The sequence below is a fragment of the Odocoileus virginianus genome, chromosome 34 (genome assembly GCF_023699985.2).
Source record: "Odocoileus virginianus isolate 20LAN1187 ecotype Illinois chromosome 34, Ovbor_1.2, whole genome shotgun sequence".
Classification (NCBI taxonomy): domain Eukaryota; kingdom Metazoa; phylum Chordata; class Mammalia; order Artiodactyla; family Cervidae; genus Odocoileus; species Odocoileus virginianus.
Genome location: NC_069707.1, coordinates 20573583 through 20599044, shown reverse-complemented (window position 1 = coordinate 20599044; position 25462 = coordinate 20573583). Strand labels below are relative to the sequence as shown.

General features: G+C 35.3%; 1 protein-coding gene across 7 annotated transcripts in view; it reads left to right on the top strand.

Annotated features, from left to right (window-relative positions):
* UTRN (utrophin) overlaps window positions 1-25462 on the top strand; it is a 546437-nt gene that overhangs the window by 477641 nt on the left and 43334 nt on the right. For all 7 annotated transcript variants that reach the window (XM_070461578.1, XM_070461576.1, XM_070461579.1 and 4 more), the window contains 5 exons: window positions 784-985; window positions 7484-7569; window positions 13361-13518; window positions 15737-15903; window positions 16818-16929. In XM_070461578.1, coding sequence (XP_070317679.1) covers window positions 784-985; window positions 7484-7569; window positions 13361-13518; window positions 15737-15903; window positions 16818-16929 — 725 coding nt within the window. The remainder of the gene's footprint in view (window positions 1-783; window positions 986-7483; window positions 7570-13360; window positions 13519-15736; window positions 15904-16817; window positions 16930-25462) is intronic.

Sequence of the window (25462 nt, the reverse complement as noted above, 5' to 3'; positions counted from 1 at the left end):
GTATTTAATGATGTGCATGGGAAGAAACTATTTAAGAATGATCAGGTTCACAGTGATATAGAGAATGAATGGGAGAGTGGTGAGTGGGCTGTTCTCAGGAGTTTGAAAAAGAGCAGTGTCATATTTTAGGTGTTCTATCATAAGGAATAGAGCTTCCCAGGTGGTACTGTGGTGAAGAATCTGCCTGGCAATGCAGGAGATGCAAGAGACTCACGTTAGGTCTCTGGGTCAGGAAGATCTCTATATCTGTTACAGTTAGGAAATGGCAATCTGTTCCAGTTTTCTTGCCTAGAAAATGCCATGGATAGAGAGGCCTGGTGAGTTACAGTCCATGGGGTCCCAAAGAGTCAGACTTGACTGAGCGACTGAGTACACACACACACACTCACTCACACATACACACACACACACACACACACACCCCATAGGAATAGACTTAGAGATTTATGCTTTCCTACATTCAAAAGTACAAAGAGGCTGAAGAGAGGAAAACCAGAAAAATAAAGTAGCAAAAACTAATATTCTATAGAGTGAAAAATGAGGTCATATTGAGAAGTGTCAAGAATATAGATTAAAAAGTGTGAATGTAAGAGATGTGGATAAAAGAAGAGTTTAGAGATGTACGAATGGAAATGCTATTTATTTCTTTAAAAATTGAAATTAGCTAAAAAGGATAGATTCTTAAATTGAAAAACCAAGCTAAAAACTAAGACTGTAAGGACTTTGTTTAATGTTGTTCTATAATGTAGTGACTGTACATATTCCTTTTTCTCACCTGATTAGTGGATCTCTTAGAGTTGAATACAACAAACGAAGTTTTCGAGCAGCACAAACTGAACCAAAATGATCAGCTTCTTAGTGTTCCAGATGTCATCAACTGTCTGACAACAACTTATGATGGCCTCGAACAAATGCATAAGAATTTGGTCAACGTTCCTCTCTGTGTGGATATGTGTCTCAACTGGCTACTCAATGTATATGATACGTAAGTTTGCATTTTTTCCATTAAAATATAATCATTTGATGAAATTTTTTGACAATGTAAAATATCTGAATTTTTGTAAGTATTTTTAAGAAAGTATTTTCAAAGTACTTTTCCCAGTGGAAATATTTATGTTAATTGTTGAGAAGGAATGACTTTCCAAAAATTGAGTTCTTAACCAACAATGGAACAAAAAAGAATGTCCATCTATGATTTTAAGATCTTGCTTCAGTTTCAAATTTGTAGTGTTTTTAGTCTCTGTGCTAGAGGAAACCTAATGAAAAAAGTCTGATTTCCTTCCTCAATTTTTTAGAGTATTTTTTCAAAAGACAAAATTTCATATTTATTGTTTTGAGTTTAAAAATATATTGGTTCATAATAATCCACTCTGCATTTTTTTGTATAACTACTTAAGAGCAATTTGGATGGCAGTTAAAAGGATTTAATTTCTCTTTTGGTATTGGCTTTATTTATTGCAATTGTGGTTATGTGTATATATTGTGTTTTAAATAACATATGCTTTAGGCCACTCTAATATCTAATTTAATTAGATACTCAGTGTTACATAGAGAGCACTCCCTACTTCCAGCATGACTCATATGCCATTAATTTGACTTTCTTGAATGTGACAATGCATTTGTGAAATAATCAATTCTAGAAAGCCCTGCTGTGGGCTGACATTTCTGAAATATTAGGAATTATTCATTCTTCTGGTAGGGGGTTAAAGTATGCAAAGATGAAATAAGAAAATTAGAACTTTTGTTTTTCTCTCAGACTCTGAAAGTTATTTTCCATTAACTAGCTATATGAAAATCTGTGCTTGTCAGTTTTTTATTTGATTTAGAGTGAAAGGAAATAGATGATAGTTCATAAATGCAAGCAGCTGATTGATTCTGTATAAGAAGTAAATGATAGTTACAATAGCTTTCAGGATGATTTAATTAACATTTCATTTATTCTTTGGGTTAGAAAAATCTTTTATCTTTCATTACTTACGAATATCATAGCAAAGCCTTTTTTAATAATCAAATCGCCATTGTGTGGTTGAGAGCTCTTAAGAAACTCCCTGAAGAACAGGTAGCATGAATCTCCATTACCATGATGAACATGGGCTTTGCTATCTCCTTGTCTAATACATTTTAATGCATTTCATTTTAATTCCAATTTTTATACTTCTAGGATAAAACATGACTGTTAGCATTAATTCACTGTTAAGTTGATCTTCAGTTTTTTTAAACCTATAAGAGACATTTTCTGTAGTAACTTCACTAAAATAACTGATCAATTAGGTGTTTTATCTACAAAATGTTTCACTTAATTTTATGTCCCAAAAAGCTATAGTTAAGAACTTCCTTAGCTCTATGGAGTATGATAGAGGTGTGCATTTTGATCTATATTGTAAGGAAGAACTGGGGAAGATGTTAAATTGCCCTCTTTTCGGCATTATCTGTGACTCTAACACACTGTATTAATCAGCTTGGGCTGCTGTAACAAAGTATCACAGCACATCCTAGGTAGCTTAAACAACAGAAATTTATTTCTCACAGTCCTGGAGGCTGAAAGTCCAAACTCACGATGTCAGCAGGGCTGATTTCTTCTGAGGCCTCTTTCCTTGGCGTTTAGATGGCTTTCTTCTCCTTGTGTCCTCACATGGTTTTCCTTCTGTGTATGTGTGTGTGTCCTAATGTTCTTTAAGAACTCTAGTCATAGTGGATTAGAGCCCACCCTATATGCTTCATTTTAACTTAATTGCCAATATTAAGGCTCTCCATATATAGTTGCATCTTGAGGTACTGGGAGTTAGGACTGAAACATATCAATTTTAGGGGAATGTAGCTCAGCCTGTAACATGTACATATGCTATTTTCACTGGACTGCCCAAAGGGAATAGTGCCACTTAATTGGAAAGGAAGCAGTGTGTGAAATGTTGTGATTCATATTCCAGGGAGTTAAATTTTGGCACATTATCACTTTCTACCATCAAATGTGAACACATGAGAAATGCAACACAGAGATAAGTGTTTCTTATTTAGAAAGACAGTATTTTGAAATTCTCCGTTTTAAAAGAAAAGAGCTTTTAGGATTTATCCCCTTTCCATGCCAAAGAGAGTCCTTGACTCTCGAGAGTCCCTTGGACAGCAAGGAGATCAGACCAGTCAATCCTAAAGAAAATCAACCTGAATATTCCTGGAAGGACTGATACTGAGGCTGAAGCTCCAATACTTTGGCCACCTGATGTGAAGAGCTGACTCATTGGGAAAGACCCTGATGCTGGAAAGATTGAAGGCAGAAGGAGAGGGGGCGGCAGAGGATGAGATGGTTGGATGGCATCACCGACTTAATGGGCATGAGTTTGAGCAAACTCCAGGAGACATTAAAGAGTTGGACATGACTTAGTGACTGAACAGCAACAGCATGCCAAAGAAACAGCAAGAACCATGCTGGGTTAGAGCAGTGGCCATCCAGTTGAGTTTTCCATTTTGAAGAGAAGCACCACTAATTCAGCTAAGGAAAAAACAGTTACTCCTCTGATGATAGTCTCAGATGGCCAGAGTTAATTACCCAAATTTCTATAGCAACTATGACTTATTCATTTATCTAAACAAGAGATATCGGTCTTCCCTTGTCTCTCTGCTGGTAAAGAATCCTCCTGCAATGTTGAAGACCTGGGTTCAATCCCTGGGTTGAGAAGATCCCTTGAAGAAGGGAACGGCTTCCCACTGCAGTATTCTGACCTGAAGAATTCCATGGACTGTGTAGTTCATGGGGTCGCAAAGAGTCAGACACGACTAAGTGACTTTCACTTCACTTCAAACAAGAGTTATTAGCTGTTTTCAAGTCATTAGTTTCCTTTGAGAAACTAATAGAACTGTGATCTACTCCATCCAATGCACCAGGATATTATGGACCCCTAAGAAGTCTCTGAACCTTGGAAATGGTATCATGACCAAATTCTTCTATTCATTCAGTTAATCTGACATTCTTCTATTAAATATATATATAATATGTATATATATATTTTTTTAACTGCATTGCTTTGTGTAGCATGTTGCAACAAGACCTGGTATTTTCAGCTATTGAAATATATTCAGCCGACTCTTGAAATAAATTGATGCACAGACCGAAGGTCTTAGAATTCTGGAAGCAGAAGGACTTCAAGAATCTTCCATTCTGTCCTTTCTTTACTGATTGAGAAATTGACCCAATGAGATAAGACAATTTATCCACAGCTACCTACTGTATATTTTTAGTGGTAGATATGTAACTAGTATTCAGGTTTTTTAATGATCACTTGATTTTTCCTACTATATTGCCATATCTAAGAAAAATGGGACTTTATAAATTATATTGTTTACTGTTTCTTTCAGCTTTTAACGTGTGCCACCTTCTAATATTCTGAATTGTCTGAAAAAAGTCTATTTTCTTCTGTTGTAGAGGATAAAAATTCAAATTTTTGGTTCTGATTGCTTTACAACTTGGGAACCACTTAATTTTTGGCATCTCAATTTTTCAGATGAAAAGCTGAGATAAAAATATCTGCTCTGCTTCTCATACATAAGTGATTGTGAAGGGCAAATGATCTAGTATATTTAGAAAGTACCTTAGAAACTATAAAGATAAGATTGATTCCATTTATGTGTTCACAGCCTCACTCAGTCTTAATCTTCCTGGGCTAAAAAGTCTTAATTCTACAATCTTCCTTTTAAATTTAATGGAAATCAAACTTATTTAAATCAAGATTTAAAGCAGTAGTCTGGATTATTTGGTTTAAATATTTTTGTCCCTGCAGAAAATATTAATCTCATTTGATGCATTGTTAAGTCATTTTCCCCACTATCCAAGGTGCATATAATTTTATTTATAAGGTATAATACATATCTTTCTGGCTGAATTAATTTCAGGAGAACTTATGAAGACTATCAGGGAACTAAATACTGAAATATAGGGTTATGTCACTCACTAAAAAATTTTATTGTCTCCCTATTCTCTTTCAAATTCTGTAACATATTTAATATCAAAGCCCTCTATCATCTGGCTCCATATAACCTGGGCAACATTATCAGTCATTTACCCTTGATGTACGTTCTTGCTGTACGTGATGGATCTTGACTCTAGTGCTCACATCCCCTTCCTCTGTCCCCTTGTCTGGGCTTTTCCTATGATAATTTGCTTTCTCCCAGTCAGGGTGGTCTAGCCATGTCATGTCTTCAATGTCTGATTTTAGACTTCTCTATCAAATGCTGTGAGGCTAATAACGACTTAGGCTAAACACCAATCATTAACGACTCGTCAGCCACAGTGATCTTGTACTTGATTATTTCCATGCGTAAGATCGGTCTTGTATTTCCTTATGATTCTCTGTTTTCTTGTCTCACCTGTCCAGCTAGGCATGGGTAGGAATTGTGTCTTACACTTAAGGTACACAGAACAGTGCTGGGATCTCAGTAAGCCTTCCTAAGCATTGGTGGTGCGATGAATGGATGATTGACATTTTCAATAGTCTTCCTGATGGTGTTGCTTTGTTGTTCTGTCACCATTGACTGGAGGTCGGCCTCCAATATGTATGAGTTTGATCTTTTTTTTTCCCCCTTAAGGGCTTACTTTGTCCTTAGCCATATTCATGTGCTCGTCCATTTGCACGGCCTTTTGTTATTTTCTGCAAGTCTATTGTCCAGAGAATATAATATCCTGAGTTTTGGAGGGTAAAAAACAGACACAGTCTTCTTTTCATGTGATAATTAGGAAAGACCTTAAAAATATGAAGTAGAAACACACTTTATAGCATGGCTCAGTTTAAGGCTAATTTGAAACCTGTATTTCTATAATTGTGAGAAACTGGAATGTGCATGTAAAGTTTAGATTTCTGCTTATAATGGGTTTATTTATTTTAAAATTTAAGTATTAGTTATTTCATAGGTCAATTCTGAATGTAGTACACATACATAGCAAGGGTTCAGTATGTTTGTTGGGTGTGATTTAATACAGGTTATAAACTCTGGTCTATCAGGGGACTTTTTTTTCTTTGCTGTACCCTACAGTTTGCAGACTCTTAGTTCCCTAACCAGGGATTGAATCTGAGTCCTCGTCTGTGAAAGTACAGAGTCCTAATCACTGGACAGTCAAGGAATTTCCACAAGGGACTATTTGAAAATACATTTTACTAATCCCTAAGCATGTTTTCCTTTTTATAAATTTATTTTATACTTTATATGTCATTGTGTGAATACAGAAACTTATTTGAGTATTTATAATTTGAGAATGAAAGATATCAATTAGCATTAATAATAAAAATATCAATAAGCCAGACTTAAGTCCAGTTTGACAATAAACTACCTAAAATTAAATGAGACAAATATTTGTATGTTTTTAAATATTATGAGTTACTAAATTTTATGGACTCGTATAATTATGTAAACATTTAGTTACAGGTTTTGAATGTGCTGTACTTGTGTATGGAAAACATAAGAAAATTCACAACCAAAACTGAAATTGAAAACTGATCCTGCTTATGTGAAATAGTAAAGATAGCAGTCTTTATTATCTTTATTTTTTCGAGACTGTGTGTCATTTCACAGCAAGGATCATGTGTTATTAATGTTTGTAGCTTCTGCATTTTCCTTTCCACAGCCCCAAGATCCAGTACAGCGTGACATCTGATAAGACAGCTCATTTGTTCTTTAACTAAAGAATAAATACAACTTTAACGAAAGATTTTAACTTTTGTTAAAATTCTTTAACAAAAAAATAAATAAAACTCTGTGCTTTTAAACATAAAGTTTTTCTAGCCAAAATATATGTGAAATTGAAATGATCTCTCATTGGCATAATATGAAGTTATTTCCTAGTGTTAATTAAATACATTTTGTGTTTAATTGTAATTTGATACTTTCCCAAATAAAGATTGCACACCTGTGTGTTTAAGATCATTGACTATTATAACTGCAGTAGTAATTTATAGAAACTACATTGACAGAGCTAAAAAAAATCAATGAAGGCCAAGTGTTTTAAGTATTCAACAAGTTATAAACCCTCAATATAGAACTAATTTTCCAGTCAATTTCCTTACATCTGTTTTTAGGTACATCATTATCCCTTTCTTGCTGTATTGTCACATGCATATTATATATATCAGTATCTATTTGTAAATTGCATATATAATTATTAACAAATTTTAATTCAGTGTTTATAAAAATAAAATCTTTTTAGCTTTATAATTAGCACTTTCATTTTGCTTTTTTTTGTTGTTGTTCTTTCTAGTTCATATGTTGTGTAAAGTGATTTTAGGCTGTATATTCTTCCAGACTAAGTCAAATATACTGTTAAAATTTGTCATGAACTTATGGTGTGGGCTTAACATTAATTAATAAAGTTGAATAGAAAGTTGCATTAAGATACAGCTTTTTTATGGTTTACCCTCAAGAGAATAGATATCCAGAAATAATTAACATACTCTATAAAATTTTAAAGGCATCTAACACACTGAGATTCTTACAATTTCAGGGGCCGGACTGGAAAAATAAGAGTGCAGAGTCTGAAGATTGGATTGATTGCTCTCTCCAAAGGCCTGTTAGAAGAAAAATATAGATGTATGTAAGACTTTTCCTTTACCAGTACTGTTTTTAGTAATAATAATAACAATTTATTGGATACTTTTGTGATTTGCTAGTAATAATGGTTCCCATTTTTTAAAAAACCTTGACTATACATGTACTAGGCTAGACAAAGGGTATTGGTGCAAAGAGATGTGGACTTCTGTGAAATGGAAAACTGATTTATAGGATCAAGATGTGAGGTGCCTTGACGAAATAAGAACCAACCAAAGATTATATCTCATTTAATTCTTAGAGTGATTGTCCCATAATATAGGCGTTGTGATATCCATCTTCCAGCTGAAAAAAAAATAATGCTGGGGTTGGGTTAAAAATCTAGTTCAGGCTGCAGAGACAGTAATTGTGGAGCTAGAATTAGATTGTAGATTTTTCTGACTGTAAGGCTACAGCCTTTTCTATTTGTATATATTTCCAATGCTTAAGAAAACTGGGATGACTACAACTGTTATAGTGAGACAAATAATTGTATTTTATAGTGTGAAAAAATTAAAAGTAGTACATTAAAAAAGTTTTTTTGTTATATTTGTTTTTATTCAGCAAATAAGTCAGTGGTGACCTTTTAACCATCAGTTAATAAAGGTCAGCATCTTGGCATTTGGAAACAAACAGGCTTAGGAGCCAGGAAGACCTGCCTTCAAATCTCAGCTCTACCGCTTAGTGGCTAGGTGATTCCACTGAATACGAACAGCTAAGAGGTAGTAAGAATACTCCCATTTCACATTTCAGGAAGCTAAAACTTAGCAAATCTTCAACTGAAGAGTGAAACTAATAATTCTTGCTTTGAAAATAATTACCTAAAATAGCAGTTGTTGAATAAATGGTAGTAAATACTGCTGTGTCTCCAAACTCTTAATTACTGTAAAATTTTTGATTTAATTATATCCATAAAATATGAGTTACTTGATTATGTCTTGCATAGCCTCATGTGATTCTGTATAGATACATCTATCCATACTTTCGAGAGACAGGGAGAGGGGGATATTTCATGAATGGGAGATACCACAGACGAGAATATTTGACCTCAGCTTCTATAAATTTTAGTTTTGCATCTTCTCTGAACATGAATACATTTTAAAATGCATTTATTTTCTGGGACAGCTGTGAGGTGGTTTGATTTTGAATTCCAGGGCTAAATCATGATGGCTTGTTCTTACACAGTTTGGAAAGAATGCCAATGAAAAGAGATGTGGATCTATATGAATTGAAAAGCTGATTGTAGGATCAGGAGGTGAGGTGCCTTGATGGAGTCAGAACTCAGTAAACCATGCAGAAAAAATCTTTACCCAGACTTTTGCGTGGTGGCAATTTATCTAGAATTTAAATTGTCTTCAGCATCATAATTGTCAAAAGATATCATTTTCAAAGCTAAAAATGTTGTTACTATAATGAGTGAGAAAAATGTTAATGAAATCATCAGTGTATCAGATTAGAAAAGGACTTTTTAAAATCAGCTGTGATTTGCTGTTTTCATGTGCTCCTGAAAGAATTTAGGGTTTGTTGCAAAGTTACAGTTATGTCATGGGGCTTAACCTACTCTGAAAAGAGTATAAATACAATTTTGCAGAGTTTATCATGAATACTATTAAAATGTAATGGTGATCTGTTTTTCTAGATCAATAGTTCCTCCTCCTCCTCCTTTTATTTTTCAAGCTGATTATGAGTCATCTAAAGCCAAAAGAGTTACAACATGGTGGCTGTAGGTTTAGAGTAGAAACCAAATTCAATGCAATATATAAAAAAAAATCTCTTATCTACACACATACCTTCACACATACTTCTGAAATGTATAATCTTTCAACTGAGGAGGTATTTCAGCATACGTGTAGTCATACACTAGAACTACAGTGGACACACTTTCCACAAATATCCGTGAACTTAATACTCTGTGTAATTCAACGTTAAAGTTTCAGATTGGGGCAGGGGAAGAGGAAGCCCTGCAATGAAAACCTCTGATATTTAATTTAATCCATGAAGTATGCCGTTTAGGGGGCGTCCCAGGTGGCACTAGTAGTAAAGAACCCGCTGGTCAATGCAGGAGAGATAAGAGACGGGGGTTCAATCTCTGGGTCAGGAAGTCCCCTGGCGGGGAGCATGGCAACCCACTCCAGTATTCTTGCCTGGAGAATCCCATGGACAGAGGAGCCTGGTGAGCTGCGGTTCATGGGGTCACAAAGAGTTGGACACAACTGAAGACACACAGCGTGCACACACATGCCATTTAGAAATTAAATAAGAAATCTTTGGGTTGAAATCTTTAAATCTTTCTTGAGAGTGTTGAGACTCAGAATATTCTGTGTTTTTTTGCTTGTTTTTTACTTTGAGGTCCTTAGCATCTCTGGTTCCAGATGTGATTTCCCCGGTGGTATCAGAACACTTTCTCATTATTATTTTCTTTGTTGGAATTAATATTCAGGACAATTTGTTCTCCACACTCAGGGGCAGAGCTGCTCTTCTGGGTGAATGGGTATCCATCTGAACATTGATTTGCAATGGTTCATGTCAGTGTGTTTACCCCATGACACCCTCTTTCTTTCTGTGACTTCCTGGGAATGTCGCTTGATTAGGTTCTAACAGCACCTTGGCCTGCCTGCTTATATAGCTCAGTGGTTTCCTGGCCTCATCAGAGCACATTTACAAAGATGCTTTCAAATGGCCTTTTGCATCTCTTTTTTGCTTATTTATGTTTAGATTGAGACTTTCCTATGATCCATCCCCACATCCTGACATTCCTTATTGTATCTGATTGTAATATCAAAATGTGAACTTCTGTAAGACTTCAGAAATATGTCAGAATGTTAGGAAATCGTTTATGTTTTGCATGTAGTTTTATCTTACTAGTGGCATAGTAGTGTAGCTGTCTTCCTCAAAAGGGGAAAGGTGGGCAGGATGGATCTTGCTGAACATGTATACTCTCTCTAGAGATTATTATTACATGTATGCATCAACTCTATTGATTTCAGAGGCCTCATCCCAGGAACAGGTTTACTCTGAGAATCATAATAAGAATTTTGAGTCATATGGTAGTTTTACTCCTAGTTTTTTAAGGAATCTTCATACTGTCTTCCACAGTGGCTGTATCAGTTTACATTCCCAACAGTGCAAGAGTGTTCCCTTTTCTCCACACCCTCTCCAGCATTTATTGTTTGTGGACTTTTTGATGATGGCCATTCTGATCAGTGTGTGATGATATCTCATTGTAGTTTTGATTTGCATTTCTCTAATGATGAGCAATGTTGAGTATCTTTTCATGTGTGTGTTAGCCATTGTATGTATTCTTTGAAGAAATGTCTGTTTAGGTCTTTTCCCCACTTTTTGATTGGGCTGTTTGTTTTTCTGATATTGACTTGTATGAGCTGCTTGTATATTTTGGAAAGTAATCCTTTGTCAGTTGTTTCATTTGCTATTGTTTTCTCCCATTCTGAGGGTTGTCTTTTTACCTTGTTTATGGTTTCCTTTGCTGTGCACAAGCTTTTAAGTTCTATTAGGTCCCGCTTGTTTATTTTTGTTTTTATTTCCATTACTCTAGGAGGCGGGTCATAGAGGATCTTGTTTTGATTTATGTCATCGAGTGTTCTGTCTATGTTTTCCTCTTAACAGTTTTGTAATTTATGACCTTACATTTAGGTCTTTAATCCATTTTGAGTTTATCTTTGTGTATGGTATTAGGAAGTGTTCTAATGTCATTCTTTTATATGTAGCTGTCCAGCTACATGTTTTTCTAGGACCACTTACTAAAGAGGCTGATCCTTGCCTCCTTTGTCAAAAATAAGGTGCCCATGGGTGCATGAGTTTATCTCTGGGCTTTCTGTCTTGTTCCATTGGTCTATGTATTTCTGTTTTTGTTCCAGTACCATACCATCTTGATGACGGTCGCTTTGTAGTATAGTCTGAAGTCAGGAAGGTTGGTTGCTCCAGCTCCATTCTTTTTTCTCAGGGTTGGCTATTTGGGATCATGTTTTCATATGAATTGTGAAATTTTTTGTTGTACTTCTGTGAGAAGTGCCATTGGTAATTTGATAGGGATCATATTGAATCTGTAGGTTACATTTGGTAGTATAGCTGTTTTTACAGTATTGATTCTCCCAACTCAGGAGCATGAAATATCTGTCCATCTGTTTATGTTGTCTTTGATTTCTTTCATTGGTGTCTTATAGTTTTCTGTATGCAGTTCTTTTGTCTGCTTAGGTAAATTTATTTCTAAATATTTTGTTGTTTTTATTGCAATTATGAATGGGATTGATTCCTTCATTTCTCTTTGATTTTTCATTGTTAGCATATAAGAATGCAAGTGAATTCTGTGTATTGATTTTGTATCCTACAGCTTTGCTAAATTCACTAATTTGCTCTAGTAATTTTCTGATAGTATCTTTAGGGTTTTCTGTGTATTGTATCATGTCATCTGCAAACAGTGAGAGTTTCATGTTGATGTTTGGCAGAAGCCAAGACAATTCTGTACAGCAATTATCTTTTGATTAAAAATAAATTAATTAAAACTTAAGAACTCTGGATAAATAATTTTGGCTAGAATGGTCTTATTTTTAACAAATGAGAAGAAACATGTAAACTCTAACCAAATCTAAGTGAACAAATGATAAAAATTAAATTTATTTTAATTGAATTTGCTTTCCCTATGTATGCTTTTAATTAAAGTCATATTTCATTATAATTACTGTGTCAATATCACTGAGCTTGGTTTATTTGCTTGAAAATTTACTGTTGACAGTGTTAAATCTAGCCTTATTCTCTTTGAAAAGTGGGGGGAGGGCAGAGGAATGATACATTTTGATCTGATACTCATTTATCAGGTGTTTGAAAATGGTTTTTAGGATCCAAAAAATATTTAGTCTCCTTTCTTCTATTTTTAGAAAACCTCATATGAAAACCCTTTAGAATCTGTACAATTTTGAATTTTTAGAACTTGAAATTTTCTTTCCAAAAAGTATTCGTTTCTATAATGAAGTGGATTGTTTTTATGTGAAATTTCTCCCTACTCCAAAAGTAACTTGTTTAAGTATGTTAACTTTGTTGCTGGAAATATGGTAACAATCTTTAAACATTTTTAAATGAATAGAAAAGCCTAAGAACTATGAAAGTATGTATTTTTCTTAAGTCCTTTACCTTGGAATTAATGTAGTTTGTTGCATAAAGTGAAGTAAAACAAAAATAATTTCTATCATTGATAAGGAATGAGAGACTGGGAAAAAAAAAAAACACCCTAAAAAAAAGACAATTCCTTGTACTATTTAATGTTTCTTTTGCAAAGTAGATGTGAGTCTAGAAACTTTAAAAGAAATTGAAATACATATGTTTAATAAATACTGAATTTAGAAGTGAACACAAAAAGTTGATGAACAAATCTTTTAAAATTTAAAGATTTGCTGCTTCAGGTACATTCATTCCTTTGACAAGTCATAGAGAAAACTTGGTTTTAGCTCTCTCTTTTTCAGTCAGAAGGGAAACCTATTTGAAATAATTGAATGAATCCATGTGCATACATTGGCCATTTAAAAAGGAAATTTGTATTTACTGGTCTGTTCATATTTACTCACATACTACAGTAGATTGTTCTAGGAAACATGTACTTAACCAGTTCCTGATTACAAACATACAGAATATCAGAGTTGTCAGAGTGCAGGAGACAAGTAATGTAATGCACGTCCCCATGAGTTTTTTTTTTCAGTCTGCATTGTTCATCCCAACAACCAAAGGTATATTTTACTTAAAAGATCAGTATGGGAGGTTAACCGCTTGCCTGTCTTCCTTGTAGATCTCTTTAAGGAAGTGGCGGGGCCCACGGAAATGTGTGACCAGAGACAGCTCGGCCTGTTACTGCACGATGCGATCCAGATTCCTCGGCAGCTGGGGGAGGTAGCAGCTTTCGGGGGCAGTAATATTGAGCCCAGTGTTCGCAGCTGCTTCCAACAGGTAAACGTTTTTGAAGGATCGTTGGTGTATAGAGTGTGTGGAGAGTGGTACTGAGGATGTTCTGAGAAATGAAACAGGGGTCTTGGGCTGGACCCAGGTGGTGGAAGACACTGGGTACCATCCCAGGAAGTATATATTTTAGTTCTTAAAGCACATTTGATTCAAGAAACAGCAACCCTTTCAGGGAGACTCACTGTCCCTCAGTGGATAAAACCTCAAATCTTGACCATGCCCCATTATCATGCCCTATGATAAGGCCCAGCCTTTGCCCTAGCCTCACCTTGTACCACTGGTCCCCTTACTGTCTGTTGTCCAGTCATACTGTTTTAGCTCCTTCGTTCTGGTGCTGATCTCTCTGGACATGTGCCCTCTGTTCAGAATGTTCTTTACCCTCTAACCCACAAACTCTCTTCTCAGTGCTAATCCTTATTTATTCTGTAGATCTTCCCTTAAATCTCACATCCTCTGAAAAACCTCTGACTCCTTCAGATGAAGCTCTGTGTGCCTGCTATATTCACCTGAATCTCCTCTGCCTTCTTTGCATGCTCATTAAAATTGATAATTATATATTGAATTATATAATTATCTGTTTAGTGATTTAGTGGGTTATTCTTCTTCTGTTATAAACCTAAGATCCATGAGGGCTTCCCTGGTGCTTCAGTGTTAGAGAATCTACTTGCCAGTGCTGGAGGCACAGGTTTGATCCCTGGATCAGCAAAGATCCCCTGGAGAAGGAAATGGCAACTCATTTCAGGATTCTAGCCTAGAAAAATCCATGAACAGATAAGCCTGGTGGGCTGCAGTCCATGGGATCTCAAAGTGTCAGACACAACTTAGCAAATGAACAACAAACCTCCATGACCAAGGGATGTTTCTTTTTACTGTTGTATCACTATCTACAGTGTCTTGAACATCATAGCTGCTTAATAGTTGTTTATTAAATAAATGAATAAAATTGCCCTGAGCTCCTTATAGGTAAGATTTTTTAAAAATATTAAGATGTGTTAAAATTGCATTGTTTTCTTTGAGACATATGTACAAAAGGAGAATGATATACAAAATTTTATACTGATCTAAGTTAGTGTTATTAAACAGGAAAAGCATGTTTGTTTCTTTTTGATGCTTATTGTATAGAAAAGCATTTTAGGAACGTTACTACTGATGTTAGGCATATGCATAAAGTACAAGCCTGTAGATATTTTTTCCATATCCAGTGATTTATCATTGCTGAGGAAAAAATGCTCACACCATCTCTTTAAGGAGAATTGATGTTATGGGTTATTACATTTTATAATGGCCCCATTTGTTGTTTTAGAGATAACAAAAAATACCAAATGAAAATTCTAAATATGATTCTAAAATATGCTGGTTCATAGAATGACCTTGACAACAGCAGGAGATGGATGTTGGTACAAATTAAATTTTGCATATGTGAACATTACTTAGTCTTAGGATTTAAAAAGACACCAAGACATTTCATACAATTTATCACAGTACATTTGGAAATCCTGCAAAATATATTCATGGTAATGTGCTCCTGGTGTGATGTTATACCAGGACTGAAAAAGAACAGAGAAATAACAGTTTTTGGGGTCATGGATTCATTTATATGAAGTAAAATTTATAAAAAGACCAAAAAAGTATATACAAATGTATGATAGCGGTTTCTTCTACAGAAAAAGGAACGTGAATGCGGTGAGGAGAGTGGCAAGTAAAAATTAGGTCTTCAACTTATCTGTTGTGTTTTGTTTCTATCACATAAAAACAATCAAAGAATTATAAGAAAAACTGGCAAACTGTAGAAATAACAGCTTTTATTTAGCGTTTACAATGGCTTTCAAGTTTGGGAATTTATCAGTGAGTCTTTACTTTCTCAGTGTTTGCAGTCTTAGATGAATGAGTTTTATAGTTTTAAAGTATCTGTGTGAAGAGCACCTAGAATTATATGAGTTTGGGTTTTTTTTTTAATCAGTCTATTAAGATATTGAGACTTTTTTTCTTCTTCATATATGATAATTTCTTCTTTTTCTCTTTTCCAATTCTAGAATTATTTTTCCCTGATGAACCTTAAATATTTTGCGATTTAAGTGACCTGGAAAGAGTTCTGTAATTCTCCTTTTACTTCTATACAGATTTTCAGAAGTTTGAAGCAACAACAGTTGCTGCAGTTTAAACGGAGACATTTTCTTCACTTTTAACGTACTTGTTTCTTGCCCAGAATAACAACAAGCCAGAGATAAGTGTGAAAGAGTTTATAGATTGGATGCGTCTGGAGCCACAGTCCATGGTTTGGCTGCCGGTTCTACATCGCGTGGCAGCAGCTGAGACTGCAAAGCATCAGGCCAAATGCAACATCTGTAAAGAATGTCCAATTGTTGGATTCAGGTAGGATGCTCCACTACCAGTGGTGCCAGGAGGCTTTTTTTCTGTTCCATTTGTGTAGTTTCAGTGTTTGTCCATTATTCCTTCCCACTTGTTCCCATTTGGGGGTGGGGGTTGCCTCTTAAAGAAGTAGTATGCTTGATATGTACCATCTGTCTGAAAATAGCATTCCCTCGAATAGCCAGTACATGAAGCTTATTTTTTTATCGTTTATTTATACTATTTGGCTCCAGAACCAAAGATTTTTCTGAATTTCTATTTACATAGGTCACAGAAGTGTCCATGCGGATAATATTTTGCATAACTCTTTATGTATATATGACCCTGATGGAATTTGGTGATGTTCTAAGACCGTTGGGATCAAACTTGGTAAACAAGAAGTAGCATTTAAATGCTAACAGAAGTAATCAGATTACTTCATGTTACTTCTGCCGAGTTTGACATGATGGAGATTAACCCAGCTTTCACACAAGGAGTCTTTGTCAGGGAATTTTGAGATTCATTTTTTATTGATGGTAAAGGTGATATTTTAAATTTTGATGTGTCAAGCTAATAAACATAACTCTTTCTTTGTCATTTTGCATTCACATTCAACATTATAGAAAATCTTTTGACATGGGTATTTGTCATCTCATTATGTTGAAACAGATGAAAACATGATTTAGAGACTTCAACTACAAAAATTTGCCTTTTCCTCCTCACTTAGGAGATGGTTTCTTTAATTTCTTTTGTGAAATTTAAGATTCTCTCTGTCCTAACTTGGAGCTAAAATACTACAAAAGCAAATTCTACATTTCTGGTCAATATAACTTTTAGTTTCATTGTGATTCAGATGAGTGAAATTCATTACCACAAGTGAGTGTTTTAGACTATATAATAAGCTTACAAAGCAAAGAATTTTCTTTTTCTCTCTCTAGGTATAGAAGCTTGAAGCATTTTAACTATGATGTTTGCCAGAGTTGCTTTTTTTCGGGTCGAACAGCAAAAGGTCACAAATTGCATTATCCAATGGTGGAATATTGTATACCTGTAAGTACTGAACCATTGTTTGCTTATTTTTTTTTTAACATACTGCTGTTTCATTCATTAGTGTCTAAAATTATTCAGTTTTAATATTGTCTGAAAAAAAGTCCGTTTCAAAATTGCTTAACCATAATTTTTTCTTGTTTTTTTTAGGCAGATACATCTGTGTTGAAATTTTTAGCACAGAATAATTATACTCTTTTTTCAGAAAAATTAACTTATTAAATTTTATTTACATCTATGTTTTGATTTTGAACTTAACATTCTTAGTAGCTAACTATTTTAAGAGCTCACACTGACCTACATTAAAAATGATACTGTGATGAGTTGTTTTTTTTTAGACATACTTAAAATAGTTTACATGACTAAACATTGTATTTACATTAACAAAATTTAGACAACTGGAGAAAGTAAAAACGTCATAAATCTAGCTGTTGAATAAACTACCTTGCAATATTCTTCTATATCTCTGATTTTAAGGCTTTATTTTCATATTTCTGTGATTTTGATACTGCTTTTTCACTGAACATCTTATATAAGTATTCCCACATGTTGTCATGCAGTATAACTTTTCCTAGTTACAGAATGTGGGAGTGAATTATTATAATTTATTTTACCATTCCGTTAGGTTTCAACATTTAGTTTGTTTTCAATTTTCTGATATTATAAGCAACATTCATAAATATCATTGTGAAAATAACTTTCCATATATTACATAAATTACATTTCTATAGAATAAAGCACTTAGAAGTAGATGATCTGTATCAGCAGCCAAAATACTTCATGTCAAGTTATTTTTCAGAAGAGGTTTATACGACTTTACATTGGGCTTCCATGGTGGTTCAGATGGTAAAGAATCTGCCTGCAGTGTGGGAGACCCACATACAATTCCTAGGTTGGGAAGATCTCCTGGAGAAGGGCATGGCAACCCACTCCAGTATTCCTGCCTGGAGAATCCCATGGTAGAGAAGCCTGGTGGGTCCATGGGGTCACAAAGAGTCAGACACAACTGAGCAACTAATATTTTCACCACTTTCCATTCTTATAACACTTCGTTAATGCTTCACTAGTATTGGATACTGATTCCTGTTGTTCCTTTGATCTGAAATATTTTTTTCTGACATTGTCTTCTTTTTCTGTCAATAACTATTTCTCAACTTCTTTCCGAATAGTGAACCAAAATTTATTTGTAGAGCTGTACATTTTCTTTGGCTTAGGGAATTGAGTTACTTTTTGGGTCATAAATTGATGGAAAGGCAGCAATACTCACAAAATACACACATAAATCTCACTCACATTCTTAGGTATCTGATGTCAAATAAATAAGTACCATATATGTGGAGGAAAAAAATCTCTAGAATGTTGCTGAATTATAATAGATGGAATGCAGTGCATAATAACTTTAGGAAAAAAATGCCAAGAGAATCTGTGAAGCACCATTTATTACTATGATTAGCATGCTCATTCACTCAGCAAATAAATATTGAGGACTTGCCATGTGTCAGATGCTATTTTTGGCTCTGATAATTCTTCAGTGTACTACCAAGATAGACAAGATCACTGACTCTCTTACTCCTTTCTTTTCGGGAGGAGGAGATATGTGACAGAGAGCAAGGAAACAAATAAATGAGATCATTACAGATTGCAGTAAGTGCCTCGAAAGGAATGAATGGATAATGAGGTAGAAGATTAGAGGAGGCACTTTAGATAAAGAAATCACAGACGGTCTTTTGGAGAAATTAACATTTTAGTTGAGCTTGAAGGATGAGAAAGAATTGGATGTGTAAAGAACTGGTATCAAAGGGTATTTTGGAAGGAGGAACCAGAGGTGGGGAAGAGGTTGGCATGACTGGAGCATAGAAGAAAATGGAGCGTATTATTGCACAACGGGAGTGTGGTCGGTAGCACTGGCTATTTGAAGTGCCCAGAGCAAAGTAAACACATGGGGCCCCTTGCTAAAAATTTGCTAAGACTTTCAAGATGGTAACAGCGGAGCATTAAGCCACGCTCAAGGAGACTCTGAGTGTGGACACCTTTGTAACTGCACAGGCCACACCACCACAGAGCTGGCCCTAGGGTTGGGAAGGAGGTGAGAACAGCAAGGCTAGGAACAGAAAGAAACTGAGTTTCACGAAGAGTGAATTTCTCCCTTCACAAAAGAGAGAATGAGAAAGGTAAGAGATGAGATTAAAGAGAAATGCAGCTATCAGGCTGTGCAGACCCCTGCTGATCACTACAAGGTCTCTGGATTGGGGAGAAGTATATATTGAAGGACTTACCTGGTGGCTCAGTTGGTAAAGAATCCACGTGCAATGCAGGAGACCCCAGTTTGATTCCTGGGTCAGGAAGATTTGCTGAAGAAGGGATAGTCTGCCCAACCTAGTATTCTTGGGTTTCCTTTGTGGCTCAGATGGTAAAGAATCCACCTGCATGGAGAAGGAAATGGCAACCCACTCCAGTATTCTTGCCTGGAAAAGTCCATGGACAGAGGAGCCTGGTGGGCTGCAGTCCATGGGGTTACATGACTGAGCGTGTGTGCACGAGGGTGGAGGGAGATGGGTTGGTAGCAATAAACTGGTAGAACCAAAAAAAAAAAAAAGAAGAATCCATCTGCAATGTGGGAGACCTGGGTTCAATCCCTTGGTTGGGAAGATCCCCTGGAGGAGGGCATGGCAACCCACTCCAGTATTCTTGCCTGGGGAATTCCATGTACAGAGTAGTCTGGAGGGCTACAGTCCGTAGGATCGCAAAAGAGTCGGACACGACTGAAGCAACTAAGCGCGGCACAGCACATATATTGAAATTCGCATAATTACAGCTAGAAATTTAGGAAACTGATTATAAAGAACTAATGTCAACATGGGAAAAATCATAAAGTAAATATACATTAAAGATGTATAAAAGTGACTACACATTTTAAGATGTATGAAGTCATTAGACAGCATTTTGAAAAGCAGAGACATTACTTTGCCAACAAAGATCTGTATAGTCAAAGCTGTGGTTTTTCCTGTAGTCATGTATGGATGTGAGAGTTGGACCATAAAGAAGGCTGAGCATGGAAGAATAGATTCTTTTAAACTGTAGTGTTGCAGAAGACTCTTGAGAGTCCCTTGGATGGCAAGGAAATCAAACCAATCAATTTGAAAGGAAATCAGTCCTGAGTATTCATTGGAAGCACTGATGCTGAAGCTGAAGCTCCAATACTTGGCCACCTGATGCAAAGAGCTGACTCATTGTAAAAGACCCTGATGCTGGGAAAGATTGAAGGCAGGAGAAGAAGGGGATGAGAGAGGATGGGATGGTTTGATGGCATCATCAGCTCAGTGGACATGAATTTGATCAAGCTCCAGGAGATGGTGAAGGACAGGGAAGCCTGGGGTGCTGCAGTCCATGGGGTTGCAAAGAGTCAGACTCGACTGAGTGACTGAACAACAGCAGCAAAGTCAGCAGGGCTTCCCCAGTGGCTTGGCGGTAAAGAATCTGCCTGCCAACACAGGAGACCCAGGTTCGATCCCTGGGTCAGGAAGATCCCCTGGAGAAGGAAATGGCAACCCACTCCGTGTTCTTGCCTGGAGAATCCCATCGACAGAGGATCCTGGTGGGCTGCAGTCCATGGAGTCACAAAAGAGTCAGACATGACTTAGAGACTAAACAACAATGAATTCAGTAAAGGTGTTTAAAATTACTATTTTTCTTGGCCTTCATAGTGATTCTTAATAATAATTCATAAAGATTTTGACAAACACCCACAATTTGAAATCTACAGCTCTTCAGCATCAATCTGTGGTCAGTGGGGTGAATCACGGATACACTGATGAATTTTACTCTCTGGCTATCGTTTTAGGATAAAATCTGTTACCCAAAGCTCGCTAGTCTTTGCAAAATCACTGTTACCATGCCTAAGAGTACAGCTTGCCCTGCATTATATAGGATGGCTTCCTTTTTGAAGATGTGTCCTGGAAGGGTTTTTTGCCCCTTTCTGAAGTTTGCATAGCAATATTAATCAGCAGCCTCCTCATCAATCACCTCTTAGGGCAGGTTATTTTCTGCATTTGACCCCACAACTTTTGATAAAAATGACTAAAAATATATATAAATTGAATCTTTGAAAGATATACTGTTAAATTCAAATAGTAATGAATTACTGGATTTAACTGCTTTCCAAAATTTCTTTCTCTTCCAATGAGCTTTATTCATTTATGGTATATTCACCTGTTATCCAGTGTTCCATCAACTCATCTGATGTCTGCTTATAAAATGAACTCAAATGTGAATTTTTCAATACAGTAATAGTAAGCACCGCTTAAATGTTAAATGGATTAGACATTGATGTATAAATCCTGATGTTGGCATTTCTTATAGTACATCTCCACTTATGGTCAGGAAAATGCCCTAGTCATATTACTGACTTGATTTCTTTCCCATTCAAGTTTGTTTTTCAGCTGAATCTGAATGTTTCTGTTGGCAAAAGCTTTCCAAAGCTTATAAGCCTTATTTTAAACCCTCAAAGCTCAAAAAATATTTTTTTCAAATGTATCTTGAAAAAACACTGTATTATCTATGACAGTGTTTGTCTTTGGATGTAGAATGACTAATAGTGTATGAATTAACTATCCTAATTTATGAAGATATTTTATGAAATTGATAGTAAAGCATTTATCTACAGAAATGAAATAGAATTTTTCTTTTGCTAAGAAATGACTTTTTAAAACTCTTATTTCCTCTCCACCATTCTATAATCCAGATTTGTACATTTAAAGTTCTTTCATGAGGCCCAAAAAGAGTTCATCTAAAATAGACGGCATGACAAAAACTATATTTAATGCTTGTTACCATTATTTCTCCATTCATTTGAAAATCCCACTTTTTCACAAAAACGACATGACTCTAATTTTCTTTGTGAAATCTTCCCAAATTTTTTCACCTTCTGCTCAACAAAACAGGTCATTCTGTGGTTTTCACCACTAGCCCTTGCTTTACTATTTGGTATTTGATTCTGTATTATCTTGAATTGTATTCTCCGTTGGTGTTTTTGCCTCTTCAACTATCTTTTTCACTCCTTGGGACATGGATGATATACTTTTCCTAATATGCGTAGTTAATTCTGGTACACAAAAACTGAATATGCTTATATCATATCATATCATAAATACTATTTATAGAGTATTAAAGCTGGAAAGAGTCTAAGAAAATACCTAACTCATCCTCATTTTTTAAAAAAGACTAAGTAAAAAATAAAAAGACTAAGTCTTAGAGAAAGTAAGTGATTTGTTTAAAGTCAGTGCTTGGATTTAGTGATTTATCCACATTTTGGAAATATATATACAGTTTAGCTCATTAACAAACAGTGTTTTCTGTATGCTTGGTGGAATATTATATTTGTTGAGTATACCAGGCATTTTGCTTGTTACTAGAGATATAGAAAAAATATAACCAAAGAGAGAAAAAAGGCTTTTATGTAGATAAATTCAACAGGACTATATATAATATTTTTTTAAGAAAGAATAAGCTTATAGACTAAGATAATACATGTTTTTCTTGTTATCTGTGTACTATATGTTTGAATTCTGGATTAACATTTATTTTTAAAAATAGTTACATTTTATATGCAAGATACTCAAATTTTAAGTTTCTTGTTTATTGGAATGAGTTAATGATCATTTAATTTCACAGTGAAATTACCGGTAATTTGATTTTTTTTTTAAAAAGTCTATGTTTTCTGTTGTAAGTAACCAAATTTAATTCCAATTAGAAACATTTTTATGTTAGGCCATACAGTAGATAGTTCTTTAAATTAGGGAGGGGGATGATGTATTTCATGTATGATTTATAAGAGTTCATGCCATATCTGACAGTGAGAGAAGCTGGATAGGGTTAAATATGAATGAGAAAGCAAAACATTTGGAAACGCTACTGGAGGCTAGCATGAGTCTCCAAGAGATGAGTAAATTGCTCCGTTGCCACAGAGTGCAGCTGAGGTTGGTTGGCAAGGATTTGCAGTCTGTGATTCCATCACTGCTTAGTGAGTTTGGAATTAGATGGCAGGTAGAATTGAAGGCCAAGGGAGTGCGTGATTCAAAGGTATTAAATGATACTAGAATTGATCTGGGCTAACCTCATGCTGAAGAAACCAAAGGGGTGTGGGGGCTCTAGATCAAGATAATGAGGGCAAGAAGTTAGGAGCAAGAGTCAGAAGGTTTGAGTTACTGAAAGGGTTTTTTGAATTAAAAATTCAGGTTTGAAAGATGTTTTGAGTTAGAGTGAAGCCCGAGGTGGGGCCAGCTCCCAGTGTATGATAGAAGTGCAATATAGGGGGTTTTAGAGATGAGATGGCATTTAGAAGATCATAAGTATGTCTCTAGAAAGAAGTGACTGATGATAGCTGCATCTGGCCAAGAGCAGTCAAAGGGGAACAGATAGGCATATTGGTCATAGGTACTAAGGCTGAGGCTAAGGGGGAAATGGCACAGACCTCCTTTATTCTTGTTGTTTGATTGTATAGTCCTTGATGGAAAGGATTGTAGGGGAGATGGTATTGTCATGGGAGCATCAGTATTTACTGAAAGAGAAAGGTTGAAATTGCAGTTATGAACAAGATGTAGGGGAATGTGTTCATAAGTAAAATACAGAATCCACACTAACAGCTAAAAGGGAAAAAGTAAATAAAAGATAGATAGAGGCTGTGTGCATCTGTGGACAGTGGCCTGATCCACATTGGGAAAGTGGGGAAAGTGAATAGAGTGCTTACTCATTGGTAAATACAGACATCAGGAACTGAAGCAGTAGCCCAGATAGGAAGATATTTTGAGAGTTATGTTAGCTCAGGGAGAACGGATGAGATATTTGTAAAATTTTATTTCTAGCAAAGTCAGCAACATCAGCTACTTCCAGCATTCAAATTGTTGGGAGCGGAATCAAGGCAAAATTCTCGCTTACATGCTGGGTTTGGACAGGACTAGTTTGTTCTGATAGTCATGTTGAGTTCCTGGTGAGAAGAGGATAGGTAACAGTCTATTAGAAGTTAGCAACACTTAGAACGTATTGCATTTTTTAGAAAGTGTATGTTACTTTTAAAACAAGAATGTTCTTCTCACTATTGGTTATCATATAGGGGAAAACTAAATTTCATATTTTCAGTGTTTTTAGAGGTATAGAAAAATCAGTTTCCTACTGAAAATAAAACCGAAAAAAGTTTTCTTTTTAAAGCTAAAAGTGAAATCACTCTTTTCTTTACAAACAATATGTCACTGGCAAGAAACAAACAAAAAAAAGAACAAAGGAAAAAAAACTAGAAATATTTGCTTTGTCGACCCCTCCCTGCCCCTGCCAACATCACTGTATTCATAGGACTATAAACATCAAATATAGAAAATGCAGATTCATTCTTTGGAAAGCTCTCCACTGAGTGTGTGGTTTGTTTCTGGCAGGCTTACTTCTTCAGAGGAGACTTGGGATGTTGCCAATATGCTAAAAATGCAACATCATTGCTATTTCTCTCACCTCAGCATCCTAAGTGGTCTTTTAGTTCTTGCCCAGTCTACATTGTTTTCCCAGTAAGTTGAGTGCATTTAGACTGCTTTGTTCACTTTTAAGGTGACATTTGAACAAAATCTATTGTTTGGATGACTCATTTACCCTACTTATTCTTGACCCCTTGATGATTTTTTTTAATGCTAATGTTTTAGTTTCATATTTTTCCATTAGAACTGAGAATGCTCTGAAGCTTGTCTTACTAATTTCATCCTACCTATAGAATTCAGTGTATCAAGAGTTTCAACTTGTTGAAATCATTGAAACTTGAAGCTTTGCTGAGAGGTTGTTTTTCATTTTTTAAAAAACTCTTGGAATGTCTTTAATATTAGCTCTATGATAATGCAATGTACTTTTTACACTTTGCATCTGTCATTTGAGACTATTGACTATATATTTAAGAAGTAAATCTTGCTAATGAGAATCTTGTTCAACAGTGGTTTTTGTACTTGTGTATGACCTAGATAATATTATTTAATTATTCTATTCATGTGCCAAAGATCCTATTGTTTCTTATGTAACCTTGATTTTCCTCTTTGTTCTAGCCTGTTTTCCTCTGTTAGCCTGTTCATGCATATATGTAGTTAAGTTAAAAATATGATGTTGGGAGTATTTGGTACAGAATTAGATAATACTGCTATCCCAAGTTATGAATTGACCAAAGAAATTTTTAGAAGATTTAAAATGAATATAGTTTTGTTTTTGAAATAGAATTCAAGAGTTAAAAATCATCTCATACCAGCTTACACAGGAGTTTTGGGGGTTTTGGTAGAGACTTACTGCAGGCTACCTTTTATAATTCAGTAACACATTTTAAATAATTGATTTGTACTAGTTGGTAGGGACCAAGTCAAGAACTAATTACTTGCTATTATCCAAATAAGTTTTCATTATCATCTCACTGCTACTTAATAGCAGCATAGTAGTGAAAGAAAACATAAGTGCCCACTTGTCTATGTAGGTTCAGTTTTAAAATGTTTTTCACAGTGACTCACCTTTGTTAGATTTC